A 13,960-nucleotide genomic window follows, 5' to 3' on the forward strand; every position below is an offset into this window, starting at 1 on the left:
TTATTTGATTGATTGGTCCGTGTTTTTAAAAAATGAGATGTGGGCTTAGAAAATAAGATTTCCTGAACCATCCATATTAGCCTGTTGTGATCCCTCTAAGATCAGCAAGAACAGACAATGCCTAAGAAAACATCATTTCAAAATATTATTTAAAGTCCATTTAATCACAATAGAAAACTACTTATTGTGCTGTTCTCTTTCAGGTGTATTTCCCATCTGATCTGGGAACACTTTATAAAGTGAAGATTGGGGTTCATCACTTGGGAGAAAACATATGGCAATTGTTTCATCACTGCAAAATCCAGAACACCGTAACCCTGGATACCTTTAGTCTCTCATTAAATGAAACGCTTCCTCTTCTTAATGGAGACCAGTGGATTGAGTTCCCTATAGAATGGCCATTAAGGGAAGCACTTTCTGGTATGTATCCACTGGCATTAGGCCACTGAGTACCTCAGAAACTACAACTCAGATGCTTATCAAGGGAGGTCATTTTAATTTCCTTTAAGTAGCTATGCCATAAAATGACAAGGCTTCTATATACTGAAAAAAATGTTACTCTTTTCAGGACAATATTTTAAGGTTAAACCCTCCATTTGAAATGTTTGTGTGTGAGAGTAGCGGACACTCATATCTGCACAGGAGAGAGAGGTTTAATTGTTTCAATTATACTGTAGCTTAAGGGTTTAGGGCATGCTGTAATGGTGACAGCTGAGAATGTGTATTTTGAGGGGATATATTGGTTCCTATGTGTTACTTACACAAGTGTCTTGTGTTATAGCAATGGGAGAGTTGCCTTCCCTTCACTTTTGTGTAGAAGACTTGGAACAGTCCTCAGCTTTCATTGTTGATACTTACTACTATTTGTTGAGATGCTGTCTTGATATCCATATTCAGGCATTTATTTCTACATAGAATAAGAGTGCAACAAAGGAGAACTATGAAAAGGAAATATGGATCTTTGAGATCCTTGATGTTCAATCCCTGTTTTCACCACATAAAAAGATAGGGAAAATAGAAAGAGCCCCAATCAAAAGTAGGTTGTGTTTGTAGCAGGCTCACACTTCATTTAATACATCAAAAGGGATGTTCATGATGAGATATTGGCACTGCAAATGTAATCAGTGAAATGCTGGTTTTAATCAGTTAAAAAGCAGTTTATCAGTCAACTATATATAGACTAATAATTGAAATAAAAGCAATGTGAAGGCATTTCATCTTGTTAGTAGTAGAGATTACTTTTTCTCCCCAGAGATATATTTATGAGGTTGTGTCTATAATGAGACAGAGTAAATGGACATGTATTCAACATGCTACTGATTTTTCACATGAAATGGTACACATGTGAAAACACATATGTATCAAATAGGGACAGAAATGGATCTAAATCACATTCTAGAAATTTGGCACACACTACTTATAAAATCTGTACTACTAATGTTGCGTTTTTTTCATGGTGAATGTATAAGTAATATTAAATTATCAAATTGGGTATCAGAAAAGGTCTTGCTCCTGGATGTGAACATTGGTGTGCATTTTGGGAAAAAGATGTAAATGTAATGCAATTTGTGTTTTGCAAAAATGAATTTCTATTTCTGAAGAATGAAAAGAATTGCCACTGAACTCAAATATTTTATTAAATTACATGATTAGCCATGCTAAATTAAATGTTGAATATTTTATGTAACTGAACTGATCATGATTCAAAATAATAAATTTGATACATGGATCATAAGAATCCTTTGGTTTAAATACATTTCTTTTTCTGGATTTCACCGGTGATATTAAATTTGCCATAGACATGAATATTAATAGCCAGTTGCATAAACTAGTTGAATCAGAGCACTTGATTTAAGCTAATTCTGTTTCACTGAATTCAGTGGGACCAACTCAGCTTCATATCTTTGCAGTGGTTGGTTTCTGAATTCTACTGCTTGATACTTCTATAATGGTGATGCTTATTCTCTCAGTATAGCTGTGTTCCCAGCAATGTCAGCCAGTCAGCCATCTGCTGTTTGGTTCCTACAGACAGTAAAAACATTGTCCAGATGTTGGCAAAGAGTTCTTTTCTCAAGAAACCACTTAGCTTATTATTATTAATACCAGAGAGCCTATTTGGTTGAGTGGATGCAATACTGTAGATTTATATTGATTGGTGGAGGATTGATTCTTATTTGTAGAACTGTAAAATGGACTGAATGAATTCATTTGACTTTTGTGGTGAACTATGTACTGAGCTAGGGGATGCGGTGGCGCTGCGGGTTAAACCGCTGAGCTGTCGATCGGAAGGTCGGCGGTTTGAAACCGCGCGGCAGGGTGAGCTCCCGTTGCTCGTCCCAGCTTCTGCACACCAAGCAGTTCGAAAACATGCAAATGTGAGTAGATTAATTGATACCGCTTCGGCGGGAAGGTAACGGCGTTCCGTGAGTCATGCTGGCCACATGACCCGGAAGTGTCCTATGGACAACGCCGGCTCCAAGGCTTTGAAACGGAGATGAGCACCGCCCCCTAGAGTCGGACACGACTGGACTTTACGTCAAGGGAAACCTTTACCTTTACCTATGTACTGAGCTACCTTTTCCACTTCCGTTCAGACTTGAAATATACAAATAATACAGGTGCTACAAAACTAGCCAACACTACTGAAGACAGTCTGAATAAAAGGGTTCTGAGCAGGCTGAACTACTGAGCCAAAATAAATGCAATAAAATTCAGCACGATTAATTCTAAAATTAGATATACATTTGCATGTATATCTAAAGAAAGCCAGTCATAAGTGTAAAATGATAGTGATCTATGTAGTATCTATGGTCTGAGTAACTTAGACCAATGGCTTACCATGTCATCTCAGGCAATTATTGGGGTCTGGAGCTGCTTCTGTCAACTGAGACAGCTCTGTAGCTCTGTCTCTTTCTGTCACCTGTGCCTTCACTTGGTCATGCATGCTCTGATTATCTTCAGGTTGGACTCTAGGCTTACTCTATGTGGTGCTTCCTTTGAAGCAAATCCAGCTACTGTAGGCAGTGCAGAATACAGTAGCACAATTGTTTCCAAGGTGTCCAAAGTTCTCTGCTATCATTCCCATGCTTCAGCAGCTTCATTAGCTGCCTGCAGCCTCATGGGTATCCTTCATGATTTTACTAACTATATGTAAAGCCTTTTGTGGCTTGGGGTCTGCTTACCTTGCTGACCATCTCAAGCCTGCTTCCTTCCCCAAATAGACATCGTCACTTGGGGGAGATGCTCTGGTCATTCTATACTACTGGCTGGAGTATACAGGCACTAGGGTCTTCTTGATGGATGGTTTTAGACTAAAGGAATTTTCTCTTGCTAAGATCGGTCATCCTCTGCTAGTTGGCCATCTTAAATGCCTTTGTAAGATATTTTTTTTTAAATTCAGGGAAGCATTTAATATTAAATTCTTTTTTAAAAGTTGTGATTATATATATTATTTTATTATTCTGTTTCAGTTGTGAAGCTCCTAAACACGTATGTAATTGGGTGCTATGCAATATCTAAATAAATAATTGAACAGATTAGCAGAATGATTTGGTTGCTACAAAATAAATGTATCTTCAAGTTACATAGGGACCAGATTATAGTTTAATGGTAATAGTTTAACTGCACAGAGCACTGAGCCCAGTTTTGGTTGTCATGTTTTAAGAAAGATTTTGACAAAGAGGGCTTATCCAAAGAAGAGTAACCAGGATAGTTAGATTGTTGGAAAACGAGTCCTATGTGATACAGTACAAAGTTTCCAATTTTGCCCTGGTAAAAAGGAGTGGTTCAAGCTATAGTACATCTGAAACTCACTTCAACTTCAAAAACAGGTTGCCACAGAGAATTATGGAATGTGATTTTTCCAGGTCCTAACTATCTTTGGGCTCACAGGACTTGAGTCCTGATGCCAATCTACTAAAGCATTGATTCCATTACTGTGCTATGTGGTTCATTCATTAGGCAGACTACTCATTCCCCAACCCAACTTTAACTTTATCAATATTTTGATTCTTCTGGATTTTTTAAGGATAATTTTGCATAATTGCAGTTTCCATGTACTGAGTAAAGTGTGCTTCAGATTTGGAATGCAAAATCTTTGATTGTGGGAATGGTTCAATATTTGGCTGTCTGGATGGCAGAATGAGAGATCTAGATGGATTAGCAGATCAGATAGACTGAAGTATCTGCCTTAGCTATACTCTCATCAATGCTAAAGAGAGAGAGAAAGTAGGGGGAAGACTTTGGGAATATAAAGATATTCAGTATATGTTTTTAATCAGTTACTTTGTAATGATGAATGCATGCATAGACAATATTGCATCATGTGAATCCTAGCATATATCAGGAAGGAATATTTAATGAATAATGGAATGGCTATGCCATCTGTTACATCAGATTTGGCATTCATTTTTATTTTACAGTGATTACATATGATATAAAAATATTCTGCAATGATACTGTGAGCAAAATAAACATGGTGCCCATCTCTCTGAATTTATATGGAACCAATGGAGACACTGAAGGCAGAAGACTTTTGTTGTCTCCATCAGCTACAATTCAGAATGGAGAAGCTGGGGAGGTAATTAAGTTTCTCACTGTTATCTGAAAACAATAAAATTTCCATTCCAAAATTTTATTTATTTATACACACACACTTACTGTATATTTATTACATATATAATATACATACATACATACACTGTATATTTGTGCCTTTGAGTCAGTGTTGACTCCTGGCAACTGCCTGGAGTAGTCCCCGCAGTTTTCTTGGAAAGGTTTTTCAGAAGTGGTTTGCCATTGCCTCCTCCTTAGGGCTGAGAGAAAGTGACTGGCCCAAGGTCACCCAGCTGGCTTTGTGCTTAAGGTGGGACTAGAACTCACAGACTCCCAGTTTCTAGCCTGGTGGCTTAACCATTACACTGAACTGGCTCTCATTAGACAGACAGACAGAAATACACACACACTTACAATTAGCATTGAATATATCATAAATTCTGCCCTTACTGAAATGCCACCTGATTTGTTTAGTCATTTACAGGTCAGATAGATGCTGTGGATTTGGGAAAATTGCACAAAATTGTCCTTCTCATTGGAAACACATCATGTAAGTTTCTTTCACTGTGAAGACATTAATAAAAGAATGTTGCAATGTAACATTTATGCTAGATAGGTATACTGTAGTACATAGAATCAGACTCTCTGAGGTTTCATTAAATGGTTTGGAAATAGGAAGCAGCATTATGCTGAGTAAGATCACTGCTCCATCTAGAAGAATATAACTGATAGTGATGGACAGCATTTTTTAACAGTTTCAGGCAGTTCCCCCAGCTTAATTTAGAAATGCCAGGAACTGAGCCTCAGACTTCTGTAAATGTAGACTCTGTGTTCTATCACTGATCTGTAGAGTAAATGTATCTTTTAAATCGCATTTATTTGAACAGAAGTCCTACAGTCTTCTCCTGGTACTTATTATATGGGAGGTACAGTAGGTATTAAATTGATAGCTGGGGACACCTGTGGGTATATTAAACAGAAAATCTTTCCAGTCTGAGTTTTAAAATAGTGTGACTACTGGCAGAATGAATAGACTTGTAATGCTATTATTTACTGGTACTTAATATAATTTGATAGTAGCATTGGCATGAAAAGAAATATTTTAATCATCTGTTGCTTCTAATGCAGCCTGCAAACTGGCAATTAAAGCCTTGCACTTAAAGGAAGCTCTCAAGCAAGAGCCTGTGTACATATTTGAAGTGAACGAGTGAGTATGAGAAATATAAGGATGAATCTCCAGAGGCAAATCTGGGGTATTAAGAAAGGGCTGCTAATCAATACTGTACTTTGTTATTATGGTGTACTTGCCACCAAAAAGGGAGTATCTTGGATTTTTCTGACTCACATGCCAAAATAATCTGACTGGCTATGAATTCCATAGCTCTTGGTGGATGCAGAAGAGGAGATGAAACTTTGATTCTCCTTTTCAGACAGCAAACAGTCTTGAGCTGGCAAGTTTTAATGCTATAGTTCACATTGCTGTGTTTCTTTAAAAAAAAAACTCAGCTCACTGCAGACTGCCACACATACCCCTTTGAGGGCAAGTGTGCAATCTATGAGGGCAGGGGTGTTGTGTGCTTCCAAAAGACAGAGTGAGGTGGTGATTAACTAGAAGAGGCATTCGTTCACAACTGTCCTTGTAAGATTCAGCACCAAGTCTTGTAAATGAGGCCTAGCCAGCTCCCTGAAGCTTCAGCTCACATCAGAAAAACCTGTAACCTGAAAGGGATGTTGGGAAACAGCAGAGGAGAAAGATAAATCCAACTGAAGGCAAAAATTAAGGTCTTTTATAGGAGGTAGTTATAAAAATTATGGTAGCATGCAAATAGAGTAATTGAAATCTTAGAAGTAATTCTCAGGCAGGATAAGCTTACCCACCAGGGAGATTTTTTGAAAGGGTTTGACCAGCATGAGTAAAACTATCTTTCTTCCAGCAGCTACCTGACCCTCCCTTCTGTTGCCCACTGTTGGCTGTTAGAGAAATGGCTCCACCCTCCCAGCTGCTTAACAGCTGTGGCAATGATGATCTCAGCCAGAAGACCCTGCCAAAACTTACACCTCTGACAGTTGGAAAGTGAGCTTCACATTACCATACAGAAAGAACACTCAGAGACACACATGCCCATATTAACATTAATTATCCTTTTCTTTTTATTTATTAGAGTACTTTTAGTTATGGGGATGATGATGATGATGATGATTGGTGCCTTCAGGTCAGTCTTGATTCCTGGTGATTGCCTTGCGGTTTTCCTGGCATCATTTTCAGAACTCCATCCTAGGGCTGAGAGAGACTGACTGGCCCAAAGTCACCTGCTGGCTTTGTGCCTAAGTTAGGACTAGAACTCATGGTCTCCCAGTTTTTAGCCTGGTGCCTTAAACCACTAGTGCAGTGTTTCTCAACCTTAGCAACCTTAAGATGTGTGGACTTCAACTCCCAGAATTCTCCAGCCAGCATGCACTGGATGAACAGTGCACTGGATGAAACTGACTCTCAAGGAAAGGAGTCATTATATACATTTTTTAAAAAATGTATTTGTTTTTTCTTTATTCAATTTCATATCAAACTCTGTATATGGCTTGTCTTTTAAAATTATTTTTAGAACATTCCATTTGGACACTGATAAACCTGAAATAAGGAGAGAAATCCCTCTCTCTCTGGTTACTAAAGAAGATAATGGACCAGAAAATCTGATAGAACATACTATTAAAGTGTACACTGGTGATAAAAGAGGGGCTGGAACTAATGCCAGTGTTCACATAATTTTGTTTGGAGACATGGACACATCTCATTTAATTCAGCTCAAAACCTCTCTGGATCATCAAAATATGTTTGAAAGAGGAAAGGTAAGTAATATTGTCCCTGTGAACATCTTTCTTTTAGCTGGCCATATCAATATTACAAGTTTTAGATGAACATATATAAATGAGGGTGTTCATGCACTATGCTAAACCAGTTTACTATCCCACTCATCCATTGTTCTGGTGCCAGCTAGCATGGCAAACCATATATCCTTTTTGCTGATATTCTTACTACTTTTGTACAGTGGCTGGCCAATGGTTCCTTAAAAAGTGGTGGCACAACCAGATTTAGAGCTATACAGATAGAGCATTGAGAGCACCTGAAAGCAACTATGTGTTTTCCTGAGCTTGTGATGCTGCCCTCCTCAGCTTGCTTGTGATCCCAGAAAGATACCTTTGGTTTAAGATGTTCCCAACAGGTGCTATGTAAGTTTGGGCACCTACAGAGACTCCATATTTTCCCCTTCGAATCCAGATCACTGCACAGCCCTAGTTGCCATTTATTCATCTGACTAATGAAGCTGAGTATGTCTGTTGTTGTGACAAGAAGCAAATCAGTCTACAACTGATTCCTCAAGCCCAGCTTGTTGCATGATGTGTTCTACATACAAGTTGAATAGGTAGGGTGAGAGTATACAGCCCTGCCGTACTCCTTTCCCAATCTTTGTTGTTCCGTGGTCTGTTCTTACTGTTGCTACTTGGTCGTTATACAGATTCCTCAGGAGGCAGACAAGATGACTTGGTATCCCCATACCACTAAGAACTTGCCACAATTTGTTATGGTCCACACAGTCAAAGGCTTTAGAATAGTCAATAAAACAGAAATAGATGTTTTTCTGAAACTCCCTGGCTTTTTCCATTATCCATCGGATATTGGCAATTTGGTCCCGAGTTCCTCTGCCTTTTCTAAACCCAGCTTGTACATCTGGCAATTCTCGCTCCATGAATTGCTGAAGTCTACCTTGCAGGATCTTGAGCATTACCTTACTGGCATGTGAAATGAGTGCCACTGTTCGATAGTTTGAACATTCTTTAGTGTTTCCCTTTTTTGGTATGGGGATATAACTTGATTTTTTCCAGTCTGATGTCCATTCTTGTGTTTTCCAAATTTGCTGGCATATACCACGCATTACCTTTACAGGATCATCTTGCAAGATTTTGAATAATTCAGTTGGGATACCATTGTCTCCTGATGCCTTGTTATTAGCAATGCTTCTTAAGGCCCATTCAGCCTCACTCTTCAGGATGTCTGGCTCTAACTTACTGACCACACCACCACATATATCCCTGATATTGTTATCCTTCCTATACAGGTCTTCTGTATATTCTTGCCACCTTTTCTTGATCTCTTCTTCTTCTGTTAGGTCCTTGCCATCTTTGTTTTTGATCGTACCCATTTTGGCCTGGAATTTACCTCCAATGTTTCTAATTTTCTGGAAGAGGTCTCTTGTCCTTCCTATTCTATTGTCTTCTTCCAATTCCGCGCATTGCTTGTTTAAAAATAATTCCTTATCTCTTCTGGCTAACCTCTGGAATTTTGCATTTAATTGGGCATATCTCCCCCTATCACTGTTGCCTTTTGCTTTCCTTCTTTCTTGGGCTACTTCTAGTGTCTCAGCAGACAGCCATTTTGCCTTCTTGGTTTTCTCTTTCTTTGGGATGTATTTTGTTGCCGCCTCATGGACAATGTTGCGAACTTCTGTCCATAGTTCTTCCAGGACCCTATCTACTAAATCCAGTCCCTTAACTCTATTCTTCACCTCCACTGCATATTCCTTAGGAATATTAGTGAGCTCATATCTAGCTGATCTGTGGGTCTTCCCTAATCTCTTTAGTCTGATCCTAAATTGTGCAATAAGAAGTTCGTGATTTGAGCTACAGTCAGCTCCAGGTCTTGTTTTTACTGACTATATAGATGTCCACCACCTTTGGCTGCAAAGGATGTAGTCAATCTGATTTCGGTGTTGTCCATCTGGTGATGTCCATGTATAAAGCCATCTCTTAGGCTGTTGGAAGAGGGTGTTTGTTATGCAGAGTGAGTTGTCTTGGCAAAATTCTATCAGCCTATGTCCTGCTTCGTTTTGTTCTCCCAGGCCATGCTTACCTGTAATTCCAGGTGTCATCTGACTGCCCACCTTAGCATCCCATCTTCTGTGATGAAAATAATGTCTCTTTTAGGCATATTGTCCAGTAGGTGCTACAGATCCTCATAGAACTGATCTACTTCAGCTTCTTCAGCATCTGTGGTTGGGGTATATATTTGGATCACTGTGTTGTTAGATGGCTTGCCCTGAATTCGAATTGAGACCATTCTATCGTTTTTTGGATTGTATCCAAGCACTGCTTTACCACTTTACTATTTATTATGAAGGCTACTCCATTTCCTCTGTCGTCCTCTTGTCCACAGTAGTAGATCTGGTGGTCATCTGATGTGAAGTGGCCCATTCCAGTCCATTTCAGTTCACTGATGCCCAAAATGTCTATTTTTAATCTTGACATCTCACCCATAACCACATCCAATTTGCCCTGGCTCATAGATCTTACATTCCAAGTTCCAATGGTGTGTTGATCCTTAGAACATTGGATTCGCCATTCACCACCAGCACCGTTGGCCACTAGCCGTCCTTTTGGCTTTGAGCTAGCTGCATCATCACATCTGGGGCTAGTTGACCTCATCCTCTGTTCCTCCCCAGTAGCATTTTGACCATCTTCCAACCTGGGAGTCTCATCTTCCGATGGTATACCGACATATCTCTGGTTGTACTGATCAATTTAGTTTTCACGGCAAGAATACTGGGGTGGGTTGCCATTACCCTCCCCAGGGATCACATTTAGTCTGACCTCTCTGTCATGACCTTCCCGTCTTGGGTGGCCCTTCATGGTTTAGCTCATGGTGTCATTGAGGTGCTCAAGCTCCAGCACCACAACAAGGTAATGATCCTTTGCTGAAGTTTCCATAGTTACTTGCCTGGTATTTTGAAATGTATTTTTTTAAAAAATACCAGAATCCTCTTATAATATCTTTTTGGATTAGGCCAAAATTCCAGACTTCTATTTAGGCTGGTTTTCCTTCATCTCCTGGACCATGTGGGAGAAAAAAATTCAGGCAGAGACAGAAATTACTAACCTAGCTGAAATCTTCACTGATGTTGAACAATCCCATATCTCCTTGACCCTGTTTTATTCAGACCAGTTCTTGATCAAGAAAGAAGCTAAGGGGATGGGCAGACTTCTGGGTGTCTGGAAGAGTCTCCAGGGCTACCTGGCACCACTGGTTTCAGTTGCTTGTTCTTGGCAAAGGAATGGCTACATAGAACTTCATATACTATGACTGTGGTATATATTTTGCTGCAAAGGTGGAACTGAAATTTATTTAAGGAAGCACTCACACCAAGTAAGCATACCATTTTCCAAAGTTTGACCTATCATAATTGAAAAGCTAATTCTATTTTTCATTTTAAAGACTGACACATTCAAAATCAAGACAAAGAATATTGGAAGGCTGCAGAAGATTGAAATTGGGCATGATGGAAAAGGATTTGGTAAGTGTATTTGTATTGCTTGACTGAATTGTGTTTTGTAGGTGCTGAACCATCTATACAGATAGTCCTCACTAAACGATGCTGTTTTGGACCAGAAACTCCATTGTTAAGTGATGCGGTTGTGAGTCAAAAAACCATGTGACCACACTGCTTAACGATGGCAGTTTCAGCAGTCCCAGTTGCTGTCATTAAGGAAGGACTGCACAGGTTGTTAAGCAAGGATCTCACATGACTGCAATTTACAACTTCCTGCTGGCTTTCCCATTGACTTTGCTTGTTGGAAGTAAGCAGGAAAGATCACAAATCGTGATCACATGACCGTGGGGATGCTGCAATAGCTATAAGTACCAGTCGTAACTACTACTCGTTCAGCGCTATCGTAAGTTTTGATGGTCACTTAACGAGTGGTTGTTAAACAAGGACTACCTGTATATATAAATGTCTTTTCAGAAAAGAAATTGGCATAGTTTACTATAGTAATTAGAGCAGGTTCCCAGGCCAGATATCGTCCAGATATTTGGGGCTACAAAATCCCATCCTATTTAAGACCAGCCTGGGTAATAGGCAGAAATTAAACAAAAATGTCTGGAACACTCTGGTTGTTGAAAAAGTACACTAGGAGCATTGGACTGGAAGACCCAAGTTCAAGTTCCCCCTCAACCAAAAAATCCACTGGATGTCATTGGTTGGCCCTTGTCACTCAGCTGAATTTATCTCACAGCATAATTCTGCTTAATGACACAGCAGAAAGTCAGGGAGCTTACCCATTTCATCCCTTTCTTCCCATATTCTGGGGCTGGGGCCATATAAAATGAACAAAGCGATGGAGTTCTTTAGAGCAGCCCTGGTTTTCATATTTTATCATTGTGCTGGGAGCAGGGGGGGGGGAAATTAACCTCTTGTCACTGTTTACTCGGCTGACATAGGAAACTGAGTCCATACAGCCCCCTGCTGACAGAGTTTAGCTGCTTGCATGTGGTAGCCACCCTTTGCCCAATTAAGTCAGTTGAACTTGCTTCTGAAATTATTCAGTTCATTTTATGTCTAAATGAATAGTAGCTGCAGCCTTTATTCAGCCATTTGCAAGTGGCCTGATCTGGGCCCATCTGATCTTTATTCTCATCCTTTTTTTTTACAGCAAGTGGCTGGTTTCTTGAAAAGGTAGAAATCACAGATATGTCTACGAATGAACTCTACAGCTTTAGTTGTAACAGGTATGTTTTGCATTGTTTAAATAAGATAGTCTTAATGAGTGCCTTTTTTATTGTTACAACATTCAATATTGCACACCAGGAAACACCTTCCCCTTTCCAAGGAGAAGGAAAGTCACAGATGCAAGAGAAATGGAGAATCAGTAGGTCTGAGCCTCAGACTATGAACAGAGGGATTAGTAAGTGGTCATCAGCATTTTTATTCAATTTAAATGAAGGCCCACAGAATCCCCATGTCAGAAATAAAGAATCCAGTAGTCCACAGAATGGCTTCATTCAGCACATAGGACATTGGAGAAAAAAGAATTGTCTTATTTTACTTACAGTATAATTCTTAAACATTTACCAGTCATGCTACTTCCCTTTGGTTACACCCACAGCAGTTGCCTTCAATCCTTTTGATGATTGCAAACTTTAAGATTATAAATTTGAAGTAATAATATTTATACAGAAGAATAGAAGGTGAATTTTGCAATACACAGACAATACATGCAATACATAGATCATATGATGTCATAATCAGGAGCTAGTGAGCAATTTTTATGTATTCCCATGCCAATTACATTGTATGGGGAAATGCCATTCAAATCAATGAATCCCATTTCATAAGAAGAATGTATTGCTACCTTGAGCTTATGTATTTGCAGTGAAGGGCATTCTTTCTCTGTCTTATTCTCACCTTGGGATCCTTTTGTAGCAGCATGCTGGCATGATTAGGTAAAAGGACCCCCATGCAGAAATGGCAGAATACTGGTATAAGATAAAGATTTGCCAGTTTGGTGAGAAGAGAAACATGAGAAATAATAGCAATTTATTAAGTTTATTTTTATTAAGACAAGTACAAGAGATATATTTTGAGGAGCAAAACAAGGCACCCGGTTCCTGGCCAGCACGTTGGCTGATAGTTCACTGCGTTCAATTATTGGTTTTTAAAAATCAAGTGCTGATTAGATTCTCTGTGATTTTTATAGATTCATAAAGATATATACATGCCTGTGTTCATAGTATCCTGATGTTCAAATAAATATAAAAAGAATTAAAATAGGTTGGGTCCATTTTGCCTGCATTTTAACTGGATTCAGAAGGGTTGGGGTGGAAAAACTGGTCATCTGGAAATGTTCTTCCTCTCCTTTCTACTGTGCACTTCTCCATCTATACACCCAGATGCTCATTGTTTTAAGCTGTGCATCCCTTGACTAGTCTGTAGTTATACAAATCCAGAGTCCCTCCTTTGTGGGGAGATGAGTGGTGACAAAAAATTAATAAATAAATAAACAAACAAACAGAGAAACAGTCTGATTCATGCTATTTTTGGAAGTGGATTTGCATGTCTGTAGCAACTTCCCCAAACTATGCCTTCCAGATATGTTGGATTACAATTTTGATAAATCCCAGTTGGCATGGTCAATGGAATTAGGTTGGGGAAGTCTGATCAATAATGTACCTTCTCTTTCAATAAAATATGTATATTTTCTTCATCAGATGGCTGGCTGAAGATGAAAATGATGGGCGCACAGTAGTGCAGCTTTACATATAATTAAGTTTCTGAGAACCTATTTGAATGTGCTTCCCCCTCACTTCAAGTTGATCTGGTTTATTTGTATTTTATAATTATGAAAGAACTGTAATTATCATGAAACAACGTCAGAACAATATATCACATTTTAATAATTCCATTAAGAATGATAGTAGGTGAGACTTCCGGTGGGGACATGGTGGACTGAACAGCTGTGCCCAGGGACTCCACAGGCAGAACTGACAACACAGCAGTTTTTTTTGGGCTCAGGCAGGTTTTTCCTGAAGCCCCAGGAGTGTTTTCACAGACAAAGAAAACACTCAGAATCATCCCATCTG

The 13,960-nt window shown here is 39.1% G+C and overlaps 1 protein-coding gene across 1 annotated transcript in view; it reads left to right on the top strand.

The window, feature by feature from the left end:
- RP1 (RP1 axonemal microtubule associated) overlaps window positions 1-13,643 on the top strand; it is a 203,098-nt gene extending 189,455 nt beyond the window's left edge. Inside the window, exons 51-58 of the mRNA XM_063299285.1 lie at window positions 204-420; window positions 4,422-4,579; window positions 5,029-5,104; window positions 5,683-5,761; window positions 7,155-7,398; window positions 10,817-10,899; window positions 12,038-12,109; window positions 13,589-13,643. Of these exons, the coding sequence (XP_063155355.1) occupies window positions 204-420; window positions 4,422-4,579; window positions 5,029-5,104; window positions 5,683-5,761; window positions 7,155-7,398; window positions 10,817-10,899; window positions 12,038-12,109; window positions 13,589-13,643 (984 nt within the window). The remainder of the gene's footprint in view (window positions 1-203; window positions 421-4,421; window positions 4,580-5,028; window positions 5,105-5,682; window positions 5,762-7,154; window positions 7,399-10,816; window positions 10,900-12,037; window positions 12,110-13,588) is intronic.
- The last annotated feature ends 317 nt before the right edge of the window (window positions 13,644-13,960 follow it).

This window comes from Candoia aspera, chromosome 3 (genome assembly GCF_035149785.1).
Source record: "Candoia aspera isolate rCanAsp1 chromosome 3, rCanAsp1.hap2, whole genome shotgun sequence".
Lineage (NCBI taxonomy): Eukaryota > Metazoa > Chordata > Lepidosauria > Squamata > Boidae > Candoia > Candoia aspera.